This window comes from Saimiri boliviensis, chromosome 13 (assembly GCF_048565385.1).
Source record: "Saimiri boliviensis isolate mSaiBol1 chromosome 13, mSaiBol1.pri, whole genome shotgun sequence".
Taxonomy (NCBI): domain Eukaryota; kingdom Metazoa; phylum Chordata; class Mammalia; order Primates; family Cebidae; genus Saimiri; species Saimiri boliviensis.
This window is the reverse complement of record NC_133461.1, coordinates 77,987,307-78,000,715: the sequence shown is the minus strand read 5'-3', so window position 1 is coordinate 78,000,715 and position 13,409 is coordinate 77,987,307. Positions and strand designations below refer to the sequence as shown.

The 13,409-nt window shown below is 37.7% G+C and overlaps 1 protein-coding gene across 12 annotated transcripts in view; it reads right to left on the bottom strand.

Annotated features, from left to right (window-relative positions):
* NSD3 (nuclear receptor binding SET domain protein 3) overlaps positions 1-13,409 on the bottom strand; it is a 122,431-nt gene that overhangs the window by 62,862 nt on the left and 46,160 nt on the right. For all 12 annotated transcript variants that reach the window (XM_074383857.1, XM_074383858.1, XM_074383856.1 and 9 more), the window contains 4 exons: positions 13,032-13,194; positions 5,285-5,439; positions 2,934-3,449; positions 578-704 (listed from right to left, as the gene is read on the bottom strand). In XM_074383857.1, coding sequence (XP_074239958.1) covers positions 578-704; positions 2,934-3,449; positions 5,285-5,439; positions 13,032-13,194 — 961 coding nt within the window. The remainder of the gene's footprint in view (positions 1-577; positions 705-2,933; positions 3,450-5,284; positions 5,440-13,031; positions 13,195-13,409) is intronic.

The window sequence follows — 13,409 nt, the reverse complement described above, 5'->3', positions numbered from 1 at the left end:
AGAAAAGAAAAAAAATTAAACATTCCAAAGGCACCATCTTACTGAATACAGTCATTTCTCCTTTAAGCAAGAATAACATGGCTTGATTTTCAATTCATGGTGTCTGTTAATCAGAAAACAGGTTGCATTCAGATAATTAGGCTCTGCTACTCGTATCTAGCACTAATCTAGAAATAATGACAAGAGCTCTGACATCTGCCAATTTGTTTCCAACAGAGGTAAAGGAGAAAATAGTACGTGTGTGTTAACAGAGTGGGAAAAGTAAAGCTGTTATTATGCAAAAAGAGATAATCAATGGTGTATTTACTCAGATATGTATAGATTTTTATAGGTATACACTTTTAATTATAGAACCCTCTTATTAAATTCTTGTACAAAAAATAACTTGCTATGAATAAAATTCTATAGCCCCTAGCCCATTCTTTCCTATTAAAATAACTGCTTTTATTATTTGGTTTTTAAATATAATTTGCTTTTGATAACTGAGAGTTTCTTAGGAACACAGCTACCATATTACAGCAGAATAGAACAATGACTTCTCAAAATTGACCTATATATACTCTTCACTCATACCAACCTGTAGAACCAGATGTTGCTTCAGGAGATGATATACTCTGCGTTGGCTTTTCATTTCTCTGGTTTGGTGTAGAAATTATAAGCCTGTCTTGCCCCCTGACACTTATTTCTGTTTTGTTACCAATTCCCTTTAAAATAAGGCAAAAGAAAAAACAACAAAACAGGTGATTACCAGGCAAGTGGCATCATGGGCTTATAAAGATGGCTTCAAATGATGGTAATTTGCATAAATTTTATAGGATCTTTGATTGCAATTAAGTTATTATCTTAGCTTTTATTAGAACAAATTTGATTAAGTGACCAAGGTATTTTTTTTTAAATTAAAAAACATTTTGTTTTTTTTTTTGGAAATGGAGTCTCCCTCTGTCGCCCAGGCTGGTCTGCAGTGGTGCAGTCTTGGCTCACTGCAACCTCTGCCTCCTGGGTTCAGGCAGTTTTCCTGCCTCAGCCTCCCTGAGTAGCTGAAACTACAAGTGCATGCCACCATGCCCAGCTAAGTCCAATATATATTTTAAAAAGCATGATAAGATCACGCAAGGAAGAGTATTTGTCTAAGTCCAGGTGATAAACATTACTAAAAAAAATACACCTGTATCACTCAATATTCTATCAAAACAAAGTATGTTCTGGTCTTTATACATATCACAGTAAGAGAACTCCAAGTCATTTTCATTTAGTAAAGTGCTCTATTACACAGAAAAAAATGCCAACCTTTCTTAACAGACAGGAATATTCCTAGATACAGAAATACATCACTCATGGTGACCAAAATGTAACCTACTAAGTAATCTGGAGCAGAAAGAAGGCAGGTATAAATAACTTAGGTCTCATTTTAGGTATTCTTAATGCAATGCAATAGAAGCAAAGAAGTGATTTATAAATAAACATATATGGCCAGGCACCGTAGCTCCTGCCTGTAATCTCAACACTTTGGGAGGCTGAGGCAGGAGAACATCTTGAGGGCAGGAGTTTGATACCAGCCTAAGACCCTGTCTGTACGAACAGTTTTTAAAAGGCCAGGCACACAATGGCTCATGCCTGTAATTTCAGTGCTGTGGGAGGCCAAGGCAGAAGATCCCCTGGGGCTTCAGTGAGCTATGATCGACTACTGTACTCCAGGTTGGGCCACAGAGTAAGACCTCATCTCTTAAAAATAAATACACACCTCATCTCTTAAAAATAAACACACACACACACACACACACACACACACACGTATTTTTAAAGCCTTCATTTTGAAAGATGTTTTATCTTGAATTCCTTTAAATAGCATTCTTCGAGGTGGTGGTGACAAAGTTTGACTTGTACATCCAGAAGCAGTAAAACTAGCTCCAAAAATAACACCAATTTGTACTCAAAAAAGATGCAACATACTCATTTGCTATTTGAAAGATGAAAAATATTCATTTGCTATCAAGATAACCAAGTGAAGACTGCAACTCATGTTTTTCTAGGTAGCTTGGCCTTAACTGAAATCAGCTGAACTCATAGGCAGACCCAGTTAAAAGAGCATCCTTAATGTTTCTCTAGGAAGATGTATTACTAATGAAGCATACCTGTGTTTAACTAATTATACTGTATATGACTATATTAGAGAAAAATAAGCATAGACTTCTTTCATACACATGAATGAAAAGGAACTAAATCAAAATCCCAAACTCGACACTGTGGTATGGGATTGGATGGTAGTGAAGAGGTACATGGAATAAATACTACCAATATTATGGAAGAGTTTTAAAGTCTTCAAGCTGAAGCATAGTGCCCTAAATGGAGGCCCAGAACAAACTGATGAAGGCACATAGTTTGTAGAGGCTGTTTTTAGCCCATTACCCAAGTTACTGCCACAGCTAATTGTTACAGAACAAACAAAGTTCTGGGATTTCTGTGAAATGCAGTTAGATATCCCAAGCCAGTAAGAATCTAACAAAATTGCTGGTAGAACCAAACAGCTCAGCAGGTACAACTATTACAGTGGCTTTTATAACAATGGTCATATAATTAACAAAAATGATTTTAATAAGAAGCACACTTTGCAACTAAGAAAAGCTAACTACACAAACTAGAAACAGGCAAAGTGCCCAGTTTTTTTCCATGATTTTAGGGAGCTAAGCTCAATTTTGGCTGCACAGCTAAAGACTAATCTACTACAGATGGGAATATCACAAAAGGAGGAGGAAGAAAAGAAGAAAAACATAGCCTTTTTTGCCTGTCTTTTTTGCCCAAAGAATACAACGACTGTACATTTCAAATTCAGTGGGTAGAAAGGGTATTTAAATGTTGCCAAGGTTGTTTTTTAAATGCCAACATTAGCCACTTTTAAAATACCATCCCCCAAAAAATGCCACGAAAAGAGGTACCTTTGTTGAATAAACAAATTGATCAATAAATTTCCCATCCCCTGTAGCATTCTGAAGAGCAAACACTTGTTCAATTTTCACAACTGGAGACATGTTACACTTCTGCAAATCCAGGCTCCCTTTGTGCATCGTAATGGAAGCTGGTAAGGATTTCCTTGCTGCCGCAGTTTTCCAGGCTATTTTAACAGGAGGTGGCTCTTCCTCTTCCGCACTTGTGTGCCGCCTCTGGCTATGTCTCCGAATTTCAGTACTTGAGAGTGAGGAGGCCACCTCCCCTGCATTGGTCTGTTCTGGTTGAGTATTCAGCACAGATCTTGGTCGTCGAGTTTTTTTAACTTCAGTTTTGGAGGCAACATTCTTTTTTGCTTGGGATAAAGCCTCTTCAGGCTGTTTATCAATATAGATAAAAGTATACTGTTCTATTCTTTCTTCTCGAGTCATTTTCAATGCTTTCTCTGCATGGGCAATGCCAATATCCCACTGAGCACGCTCTCTCTGAGGTCGGGGTTTCCGAATCTTTAAAAAAGATAAGAGATTATCAGACATGCTTTACTCTAATAAATACATTAAAATCGATATGCATTTTCCCATGTGATCCTGTTATCTTTTCAGGTCTACATAAATATCTTCAGGTTCTTTGGTCAAACAAGTGGAATGTTCTATCTCCATAATTCTGATAAATAGTTATTAGGTAACATGAGGATCTACTCTCCTTTATAGCATTCCTTTGCTGATCACTCTGCTGGACAAGGCCCCCAAAGAGGGAGACATCCTTCTCCTCACATACACATAAAAAGCTAGTGATAAGGAAGGAGAAGAGAAAAATGATTACAGAAATGATTATTTTCAGTGGCTAATAAAAATACTAACAATAAAAATGATAGCCTGAAACTCCCATTTCTCCCCCACATCTAGGGTAGAGGGCAAATCAGGGGTGCTAAAGAGATCACAACAAAGCTACTAGCAGAGTCTGAATCACAATGCAAGCAGGGACAGAATGAAGTGAAAAGACAGAGCTCCAAGGAACAAATGAAAAGTTGACAAGACAAAGGAAAGAGGCATTGATCAGAAAAAGAGGTAGACCTCAATTAGAGTTTCCATAGGTCTCTAGGTCCAGAGTTGATCAGAAGACTTTAGATTGGCAAGAGAGGTAAAAATACTTTGAATAAAGATGTGTGAGGTGGCCAAAGCAATTAGGAATTATCCATGTGGCTGGACTGATGATATTAGTTAAAACTATCAGACAGTATATGTCAAATACTGATATATAAATCTGTAAAATGTGTCTCATAAAATTAATTAAAATTCTGTGATAAAATTTAGTTTTTCAAGTGTAAAAAATGACAAATTTCTAAATCAGAGACCCACACTAAAATTACTTGAGTTTAAAATCTGAACCAGATTACCAAGAGTTCATGTCAAAATTCTAAAATATCCACCACCACATCAAATATATTTCCTGATTCCATCACTTGTGTGATCTCGGTTAAACCAGTTACATAAGCTATACCTCAATTTCTTCATCTGTGAAAAGGGGAATAATAGTATCTACCTCCTATAGGTTGTTATGAATAATAAATGAGTATATATATATAATGCTTAAAACAATAGCTGTTTGGTAGGTACTCACTAAATATTTTTAAAACTTCACTTTCATAAAACAATTTTGTTAAATAAGAATGAAAAGAAATTATGGAAAGATGCTGAAATAGAAAAAAGAGTAAAAATCCCTGGCAAAATCCACATTTCACTAGCATCTACTACACTTATGCACATTAATGAAACTCACAATAGAAGCCAATATTGTATTAAGCAAGTAGCTAAAGTTTTTAATAATACTACATATTGTTTATATGACATATAAAACTCACTGGTGTACTTAAAAACTTATTAGACATTTACCATTATGATTAAAACTGAGCTTAAAGGGGTTTTAAAAAAGGATTCTAGTAATTGAATTCAAGCATGAAAAATTCTTCTAAGTTACTAAATTCTTTAAAAACCATACTATGCCGGGCGCAGTGGCTCACGCCTGTAATCCCAGCACTTTGGGAGGCTGAGGCGGGTGGATCACGAGGTCAAGAGATCGAGACCATCCTGGTCAACAAGGTGAAACCCTGTCTCTACTAAAAATACAAAAATTAGCTGGGCATGGTAGCGCATGCCTGTAATCCCAGCTACTCAGGAGGCTGAGGCAGGAGAATTGCCTGAACCCAGGAGGCCGAGGTTGCGGTGAGCCGAGATCGTGCCATTGCACTCCAGCCTGGGTAACAAGAGCGAAACTCTGTCTCAAAAAAAAAAAAAAAAAAAAAAAAACCATACTAGGTAAATAATATTAATATGTTAGTTACCTTTTGTTTCTCAGAGTGATTGCTGGCTTGTTTGGTTGCCTCAGCCAGTAATTCTTCATACTGTTTATGACCTTTATACTCCCGTACCCGTTTTTCATGAACCCATGCCCTCTCTGGCTGGTTGCTAAAAAACTGGACATGATATTCTCGTGCACCTGTAAGTAAAAATTCTTATTAACCATTTCAGAACATGAGCATTCTTATTAACCATTTCAGAACATGAGCATCCATAACTATTTTGCCAAAGATGGGACTCTAACCCAAGTTCTTCAATTAAAACTTGTATGTTCTGACTGAAATGTTCAGAACATACCATGTTCTCCCATTAAAACTTGTACGTTCTGACTGTCCAAAGATATATTACAATATCTACCAGTTATAGAACTAATAGCTACTGTAAAAGTCATTACAAATAATTAAGTGACTGCACCACTGGACTCCAGACTTAGTGACAGAGCAAGACCCTGTCTCGAAAAAAAAAAAAGGAGATTTACAAAAATGTAAAACAACTTTCTTCTCATTAATTTTTTTTAACAAAATAGTCATTTTTCATAAAAATATAATTAATGATAGCATGTTAGTGGTTCCTGTTTTTAGAGACATGGTTTCTTTCACTCTGTGGCCCAGGCTGGACTGCAATGGCATGATCCTAGCTCACTGCAGCCTCAAACTCCTGGGCTCCGGCAATTCTGTGCCTTAGTCTCTTGAGCAGGCAAGACTTATAGGCACATGTCACCATGCTCAGTTTATTAATAATTTTTTTTTTTTTGGAAGAGATGGGAGTCTTACTATGTTGCTCAGGCTGGTCCCAAACTCTTGGCTTCAAGTGATCCTCCTGCCTCAGCCTCCCAAAGCACTGAGATTACAGGAATGAGCCACTGGCCTCAGCCTATGATAGGTTCTTATTTTTCAATAAATTAATAAATATTTTGAAATTTTATCAGCTTTAACTTTTTTTTAACTGAGATGGGGTCTTGCTATGTTGCCCAGGCTGGTCTTGACCTTCTGGGATCAAGCAATCCTCTTGTCTCAGCCTCCCAAAGTGTTAGAATTACAGGCGTGAGCCACTGCACCTGGCATCTCAGTTTTAATTTCTAAATTTAAATAACATTAGATATAACCCACATAAACAAAAGCCTTTTTGAGTCTTCAAATTTTAGGAGTAAAAGGGGTCCTGGGACCAAAACATCTGAGAACTTCTGATTAAGGGCAATGCTACTACTCTGAAAGTTGTTTGACCCACAAGCCAGTCTGTGACTAAGTAGAGAAGTTGAGTTGGCATTGAGAAGCTCTGACAACAATATGACATTGTTATGATACCTAGACACATGATCAAGTATTTTTTCACTGGAAGGGCATTCATTTTTTTAAAAACAATTAAGTTTGGTTGCATTTTACAGAGGTATTAATTTATAGCAGACTAAAAATTGAAAAAATAAAAACTGATCTTAAAAATAGTCTGAAAAATGCTGTTCTAGAGAAAACATATTAGATCAATGGAGAAATGCAGAAACTGATCTTTTTAAGGTAATTAGGTAGAAGAGAAAGGCAACAGTGAACTCAGATTTCCACATCATCTCATCTGAGAATAAAGACCCAAGCACAAATCTAATTATAAATTAATCAAGGAAGATTTTTCTGAAATCCAAAGATTTTTTTTGGGGGGGGGTGGATATAACCTAAACTAATAGGGGAACTTCATGGACAGGGTAGTGGGTACAGGTATTGGGATTAAAAAAACATAGTACATGATGTTTTCAAACATCAATGTTATTTCTTCAGCTATAAACAGATAATCCCAAAGGACTTAACATAAAAACTGAAATTTATAGATTACACAATTTCATTTTAATCTGTATTTTCAATTTCTTCCTCCATTAAATCATTTACTAGAGAAGAAACAAGACAAACATTTTGCCTATTTGTTAGCACTTTGCTTCCTGATACATGGAAAACTATAAAATAAGACTGAAATAAGAAGCTAAAGGCCTGAAAAGTAAAGAAACAAGCACATCTGTCTCTGACTGAAGAGCTACATTTTTATTGAGACCTAAATAATGAAATACAACTTAAAATAGAACTGTGATCCAAACATCTTTCAACATGCTCTTATAAAGAATTGTCACATCTTTATGTGTGAAAAACTATTAAGTGCCGGGCACAGTGGCTCAAGCCTGTAATCCCAGCACTTTGGGAGGCCGAGGCGGGTGGATCACGAGGTCGAGAGATCGAGACCATCCTGGTCAACATGGTGAAATCCCGTCTCTACTAAAAATACAAAAAAATTAGCTGGGCATGGTGGCGCGTGCCTGTAATCCCAGCTACTCAGGAGGCTGAGGCAGGAGAATTGCCTGAACCCAGGAGGCGGAGGTTGCGGTGAGCCGAGATCGTGCCATTACACTCCAGCCTGGGTAACAAGAGCGAAACTCCGTCTCAAAAAAAAAAAAAAAAGAAAAAAGAAAAAAAGAAAAACTATTAAGTACATTTTCCAATCCTAAGAATCTAATAAAAATACTAACTAATAACAATATGGAAACCAGTGATTACTATATATGATGAAGATAAATTTCACAAAGTTGCTTAGATAGAAAGCAACACAGGAGATTCACTCATTTCTCTAGATATCTCCCATGTATACATGTGGTATTACATGCTATTAAAAAAATAAGCAGCATAAAATGCTTAATAGGCATCATGGGTGGAACACAATAAAATTTTTAGGCTGTGTTTTTGATTTTCAGAAAAACTGAAAAAAGAAAAACTGTCAGAAAAAAAAAAACTACTGCATTTAAAACTATACTATATAGCCATAAATGGAACACGATTTGGCAATAAAAAGGAATAAAGCACTGATACCATGCTAAAACATGGATGAACCTCAAAAACATTATGGTAAGTGAATGAAGCCTACAGAGACAGAAAGTAGTTACTAGCTGCTTAGTGGGTGGAAATAGGGGTGACTGCTAATAGATACAGGATTTTTTTGGGGTGATGAACACTTTCTAAAATACATTGTGGTGATGGTTGCACAACTCTGTGAATGTATAGATTTTTTAAATCAATCAAGTGCACATTTTAAAAGGGTGAATAGGGCCGGGCGCGGTAGCTCATGGTTATAATTCCAGCACTTTGGGAGGCCGTTGAGGGCGGATCACAGGGTCAAGAGATTGAGTTTGACATTGTTATGATATGCAGACATGTGATCAAGGATCTTGCACTAGGTATTTTTCACCCTGGCCAACATGGTGAAACCCCGTCTCTACTAAAAAAATAGAAAAATTAGCTGGGCGTGGTGGTGGGTGCCTCCCAGCTACTTGGGAGGCTGAGGCAGGAGAATCACTTGAACAGGCAGGAGGCAGAGGTTGCAGTGAGCCGAGATTGCGCCACTGCATTCCAGCCTGATGACAGAGCAAGCCTCTGTCTCAAAAAAGTAAAAAAGGGTAAATTGGCCAGGCACAGTGGCTCAGGCCTGTAATCCCAGCACTTTGAGAGGCTAAGGTGGGCAGATGGTGAGGTTAGAAGCGCGCACACACACGCACGCGCGCACACACACACGCCAGGCATGGTAGTGGGCGCCTGTAATCCCAGCTACTTGGGGAGGCTGAGGCAGGTCATTCGCTTGAACCCGGGAGGCAGAGGTTGCAGTGAGCCAAGATTATGCAAATGCACTACAGCCTGGGCGACAGTGTGAGATTCCAACTCAAAAAAAAAGGAACGGTAAATTTTATGAAATAAAAATTGTATTTCATTAAAGTTTTTTAAACCGCTATAGAAAATAGAACAATTTAAATTTTTATCAAAATACACATTTTTTAACCTAAAATTTCAGACCTCTGATAGTAATATAAACAAAATTGGTTTCTTGTCGGGGTTGTTGGGCATCTACGGTACTCATATGAGTTAATTTTGTTGTATTAGAGAAATAATACACAGGATTAGGGAACTAATTAGATAAATAATTATAAAAGCGTGGTCATGGAAAGTGAGTAATTCTTCTATAACAGGGGATGTAGCATCTTAAAGGCCTAATTGTACTGGATGAACCATTAAGATATATAGTGTTTACCCTTTAACTTTGGCAAAGTTATGTAATAATTTTCCTAATATCTTATTGAGAAAGAGTCATAGAGGTTATGGGATTGGCTTGAAACCAGTTTCTGGAGGTTTGATTCCTTCCTTTCTCACTTAGTTTTCACGTAGGTTGGCTCTTCGAATAGTGGAAAGCCGTAAAATCAATTGTTAGTAATTTTTGTTTTAAAGTAATGACTTCTCAGATCATAAAGATTATTAGTATAACTGCTATGAGATAAATGAGCCTACAGATGAGATGATATTTCATGTGATATGTGCATCAGGATAATTCGAGTGATGTCAAGGCATACTGGATAGGCCAAGGAAGAGCTGTGGAAAAAAGGTTAAATTAATACCTATGAATATAATGGTGAAGTAGATTTTATCATAGGTCTTATTTTGTAGCCTGAAAATAGGGGGAATCAGTGGACAAAGCCTCCCATAATAGCAAATACCTCTCTTATTGATAGGACGTAGTAGAAATGGGCTACAATATGTGTCTTGTAAGACAATATCTAAGGATGAGTTAGCTAGTATGATGCCTGTTAAACCCCCTACTGTGAAAAGGAAAATGAAATCTAGGGCTCAGAATGTTGCAGGAGATCATTTGATGTTACCACTGTGCAATGTAGCTAATCAGCTGAAGATCTTGACACCAGTAGGGATAGCAATAATTATGGTAGCAGAGGTGAAGTATGCTTGTGTGTCTACGTCTATTCCTACTGTATGGTGAGCTCATACAATAAACCGTTAGGAAGCCAACTGATATCATGGCTCACACTATGCCCATGTACACAAATGGTTCCTTTTTTTCCGGAATAATATGTTACCATGTGAGAGATTATCCCAAAGCCTGGTAGGATAAGGATACAGACTTCAGGGGGACCAAAGAATCAGAATATATGATGGTACAAGATAGGGTCACCCCCACCAGAAGGGTCGAAAAAAGTTGTGTTGAGATTATGGTCGGTCAATAGTATAGCAATGCCCGTGGCTAGGACTGGGAGGGAAAGAAGCAGAAGGACAGCTGTAATGAGGACTGATCAGACAAAAAGGGGTGTCTGATACTGGGATATGGCTGGGGGTTTTATGTTAATAATTGTGGTAATAAAATTAATGGCCCCTAAAATAGAAGAAGCACCTGCTAAGGGGAATGAGAAGATGGTCAGATCCACAGAGGCTCCTGCCTGTGCTAGGTTTCCTGCTAAAGGGGCATAAACTGTTCAGCCAGTTCCCACACCAACTTCTTCTACTGAGGAGGCAAGCAGGAGTAGAAAAGATGGGGAAAGAAGTTAGAAACTCATATTATTTATCTGGGGGAATGCAATATTGGGTGCACTGATACAGTGCACTAAAGTAGGAGACTGCCTAGGGGGTACCAGGCTAGATAAATTTTTTTTTTTTTGAGTCCGAGTCTCACTCTGTCACCCAGACTGGAGTGCAGTGGTGCAATCTTGGCTCACTGCAACCTCCATCTCCTGGGTTCAAGTGATTCTCCTGTCTCAGTCTCCTCAGTAGCTGGGATTACAGGTGTGCACCATGACACCTGGCTAATTTTTGTATTTTTAGTAGAGATAGGGTTTCACAGCATTGGCCAGGCTGGTCTTAAACTCCAAACCTCAGGTGATCCACCCACCTCGGCCTCCCAAAGTGCTGGGATTACAGGCAGGAGGCACGGAGATCAGCTAAGATTAGGTTAATTACAAAAATTAAATGTAAATACTTCCTTTGAAATACAGATGAGACATAATTGTGCTTTCATTTGTATCTTGAAAAAAGCTGAAATCAGCAGGTTTTCATAAAGTAATTGAATATGAAACTCTTTATATAAGCTCAACAGTATGCTTTCCTCAGGAGAGAGAACTGAAGAGCCACAGTTCTGACATGATGTAATTTCTTAGAGAGCTCTGGAGGCCCAGATGTGAACATCAATTGTTTTATTTAAGAAAGCACGGCCTTCTTGGAAAATCCTTGTCTTGTCTCTTCCCACTCATATAACCATAGATTATGAGAGGGACAGGGTAATTCAGAGATGACTAGTCCAATACCCTTCTTATATAAACGAAGGAACTATAATAAGACTGCCTCCCCCAACCTCTGTAAATGATGACTGGGTGAATTTAATTGCTTTCCCTGTAATATAAGACAGTGTTTAAGAGGACAGGTTATGAAATTAAGATTTCTTTGAGATTCTATTTACTTATTTGAAACAAGGGATAATAATAGTACCTATTTCATTGTGTTGCTGCTATGAGGATTGTATAAGAAAATATGTAAGATAACTGCTGAATACAAGACCTTGCACTAAAGCAGACAGCCAATAATGTTGGTTTTTCACTTCTGCCTCTCTGATATACCCTCTCTCTTAGCCTTTAATCAGCAGGTCACATTGACAAGATGAAACATGGTCGAGCCAGGTGGCCTTCTACACTGGGAGAGATTCTTGATAATGGAGCACAAGAATTACAGATATTGTTGATCCGGTCGCATATCTGCCTTGCCAGACATAAATAGACTGTTTTTCCCTTCACAAGAGTGAACAAGGACCAAGACAGACAGTTTAAAGTAAAAGAAACAGGTACAAACTTGTCACAAACAATGAGGAACTCTAAACATGACAAAAGTCAATTCACAAAGTTAACACCCAGAAATAATTTCTAAGCTCAAACCTTTCTTTGGCTACTAAGCAAGTTCATTGCAAATGCGAGAATCTCAGCAATCTAATCCACATCACTCTTTGGTCGAATCCCAGAAAAGGAGTAGAAAGAAGTTAGAATATGTCTTTCTTAATTTTTATTAGCATTCTTAAGGTAGGATTCTATATTACATAGCTAGCTTCAGGCTACAATTCTATGTCATATCAAATTTATAGGGATGCCCCAGTAGACTTACAGATTTAAGAATGGAGTGTAGAGGAAAAAAAACCATCCTACAAAATTTGTCTGGGTGAAAAATTACTATCCATAGCAGTCAACGACAAAATAAAAATGTTCAAAGAAGGCTTGGCCCAAATGCTTATTAAGCTCATATAAACATCTGATAACTTATCCATACAGTTTCTTTAGGAAACGTGAGGTCATATTTTCAGTCAGATTCAGGTCTTTAAAAAAAAGCAAGTGTAAAAAAAATTATAAGCAAATGTAGGATGTCATAAGGGAAACAAGGACTGCATTAGCCATAGAGGCACTCTGCCAGTTAAGATGACCATCAGTATTTCACTGGTTTTGAAAACTGATACAGAGGCCAGGTGCAGTGGTTCACGCCTGTAATCTTACCACTTTGGGTGGCCAAGGCAGGTGGATCACCTGAGGTCAAGAGAACGAGACCAGCCTGGCCAACATGGTGAAACCTGGTCTCTACTAAAAATACAAAAAATAGTTGAGACTAGTGGCACACGCCTGTAATCCCAACTACCCCGGAGGCTGAGGCAGGAGAACTGCTTGAACCCAGGAGGCAGAGGCTGCAGTGACCGAAGATCACGCCTTTGCACCCCAGCCTGGGTGACAGAGAAAAAACTCAGTCTCAAAACAAAGCAAAGCAAAACAAAAACCCACAAAACTGATACAGACATGCACACTTTTGTATCAGATTATATGTTACATTATTCACATACAACATTTAAAAGACACTTTTATTTCCAACCTTTTACTTAACATCTGTTTATACCTTTTCTTACCTCTTGTGTTAATTTTGGTATGAACCTCAAGCTGGGGATCACTTGAAACCATACAAGGCCACCAAGGATAGGTTCCCACCTTGGACCACACAAGATCACCAACCTGAAACTTAACACCAGTGGACACTTCTGTTGTTGGAACAGAAGATAATATTGGCTGAACCTACAGGAAAGGATCAAAAACTTCATCAGAAATTCAAAAAAAGAAACTATGTATAAAGTACATTAAAAATGCTAACAATATAAATTTATCTTCAATTACACTTTACTGATATAGGGAAGGGTCAAAAACTTCATCAGAAAATAAAAAAAAAGAAACTATGTATACAATATATTAAAAATGCTAACAATGTAAATTTATCTTCAATTATACTTTTC